Source organism: Morone saxatilis, unplaced genomic scaffold (assembly GCF_004916995.1).
Source record: "Morone saxatilis isolate NCDOM2014 unplaced genomic scaffold, NCSU_SB_2.0 Contig3, whole genome shotgun sequence".
Classification (NCBI taxonomy): Eukaryota; Metazoa; Chordata; class Actinopteri; family Moronidae; genus Morone; species Morone saxatilis.
In genome coordinates, this window is record NW_023339873.1 from 91,293 (window position 1) to 93,760 (window position 2,468).

At 42.6% G+C, this 2,468-nt stretch overlaps 1 protein-coding gene across 1 annotated transcript in view; it reads left to right on the top strand.

Moving 5' to 3' along the window:
• The first annotated feature begins 530 nt into the window (after positions 1 to 530).
• Positions 531 to 2,468, top strand: part of dact1 (dishevelled-binding antagonist of beta-catenin 1) — a 12,588-nt gene continuing 10,650 nt past the window's right edge. The window contains exon 1 of the mRNA XM_035673955.1: positions 531 to 1,173. Within this exon, the coding sequence (XP_035529848.1) occupies positions 976 to 1,173 (198 nt within the window). The 5' untranslated portion in view covers positions 531 to 975. The remainder of the gene's footprint in view (positions 1,174 to 2,468) is intronic.

Consider the following 2,468-nt stretch of genomic DNA (forward strand, 5'->3'; position numbering starts at 1 on the left):
CAGTAATCAGAATCAGAGGGAAATTTGTTTGTTACAGTTGTTTAAGATGCTCACACAATGTTAAAGAATAGAAATAATACTTATATTAAAATATCTAACACAATATACAGAATAGAAATGTATGTATGGGTATATACATATAAGTAAATAGTAAAACTAAAAATAGAAATAGAATAAGAGCCTATATACAATGGGTTAGTTGCTGACAGAGATTAAATAGTAATGAGTTTAAGATTGTGGTGTTGCAAAAGTTATAGATAATTATAAAGAATGATTGAATAATTACAGGAATAACAGAATAATAATAGTGTAAAACCTCAAATTGTTGACAATAATGACTTCTTTTTCAGCTTCATGATGATAAATTTACATTTTATCTTATTTTTAATGTTTAAGTTTAAATGTTTTCTTTTATTTCATCAACGTATTTTATTTTGGAGGCGCCTACAGGAACTACCTGTGTTCGTTGTTGCTGAAGTCACACAGCTCGGTGTGTCTGTCAGCGTGGAGGGGGCGGGGCTTACCGGCCTCGGTGCCGCCGTGGGTCAGTGCGGACGGAGCTTCGGAAGGAGCGGCAGCAGGACGGACTTCAGGCCGACTGTCCGCTTCGTTCTGTCGGATCCACTTAGCGCTGAGGCCCCGGGGCATGCTGGGAGTCACCTGGACGTTCACCTGAGCGGACCCGGGGCTCATTTATCGGATTAATTTGACCTGTGTGTCCGCAGCAGGACCGTTAGACCACCGGTTGATCCCGGAGCTTCAGAGACGAGTCTGAGGACCTGAGTCTGGATCCACTTCGTTTAATCCGGTTTATTATAACCCGGTTTATTAACCCGGGTTGAGTTAACGGCTCGGTGTGAGCGGGTGATTGAACCAGGTGAGTCTCCAGGTGTTCTGATCCGGTCCTTACAATGCAGACCCGGACCCCGGTGCTGCTGAGACCCTGAGCTCACACCGGACGCTCTGACGGAGGACATGCCGCTCTCCGCCGCCGCCCGGGAGCGGCTGGAGGCCACCGTGTCCGGACTGGGGGAGCTGGAGTACCTGCGGCAGCGGCAGGAGGTGCTGGTCCGAGCGGCGCTGGAGCTCCGGCAGGAGGAGGAGGAGGAGGAGGAGGAGCTGCGGAGGGAGAAGCTCCTGGAGGAGAACATCCTCCTGCTCCGGAAACAGCTGGTAGGTCCTGACTGTCTGTGACCTCTGACCTCTATGACCTCAGTCTGCACTCAGGTGTGCTCTGTGAGGTCAGAGGTCAGAGGTGAAGCTGGTCTTCACAATGTAAATATAGATTATCAATAACTGACAGATCCATTACTGTCATTAATCGATTATTTTCTCCATTGGTTGATTGATTAGCCAATAAAACATGTTTATCAGAGTTACTGATATTATTAAATAACTTAAACTGATCAATAAATCACCAATCGATGTATTGATTCAGCTCTGCTTTGGTTGGACTGATGAGGTTTCTGTTTCTGATTAGATCTGATCGGTTATCAATATTACAGATTATTGATTGGTTGTCAGTAATAATTAATCTGCATCAGTGAACAAATATTCTCACATTGATCTGAAAACATAAATATAATTTCTTAAGGTCACTTCCTGTTTTAAGGTCCACATCCTGGATTCTCTCTGAGCTTTTGATCTTCTGATCTTCATCCTCTGCTGACGAACACATTTCATAAACTGAAACCAAAGTTCACAGATTCTGTGATTAAGTAAAATCTTAATTTGTTGCATAAGTAAACTAACAAACAATCAAACAAATAAATAAATAAATAAATCGGAGTCAGAAGTCGTTATAAATTATTAAAAATAAAAAGCCAGAGAATGGATCCCTGAGGAACTCCTCTGATGAGTTTGTCATCTAATGTACATAAAACTCATCACCTACAATAATCAATAATCAATATAAAAGACAGTTTAACAACCTTGTTGTTCTTCAGAGAAAAGATAATATTTTATTATAATGTTTAATTATCAGTCCTCCAGATTAGAGTTTATGGATTCAGTCACTTTTTCTCATTAATGTCGCTTCATTAATAATGACCTTGGGTTGAGGTCCAGGTGTTTGTTTTCCTGTTCTTTGTTGTCCTGGTGGTTGAGGTTGTGTTGTTTGTTGTCCTGGTGTTTTAAGTCCAGGTGTTTGAGGTCCTGGTGTTTGAGGTCCTGTTGTTTGAGGTACAGGTGTTGGAGGTCCAGGTGTTTGAGGTTGTGGTGTTTGGGGTCCAGGTGTTAGAGGTCCTGGTGTTTAAGTTCCTGGTGTTTGAGACCTGGTGTTTGGGAACGTGGTGTTTGGGAACGTGGTGTTTAGGAACGTGTTTGCGGTCAGCTGACTGTCAGATGTCGTCTCTGTGCTGCGTTCAAGTACAACTATTAACACCTCAGGCGACACATTTGTGACAGAGCAGTTTTAGGGGCCGTCCACACAAATACGTTTTTTCCGAATCCGGATAAATACTTTATCG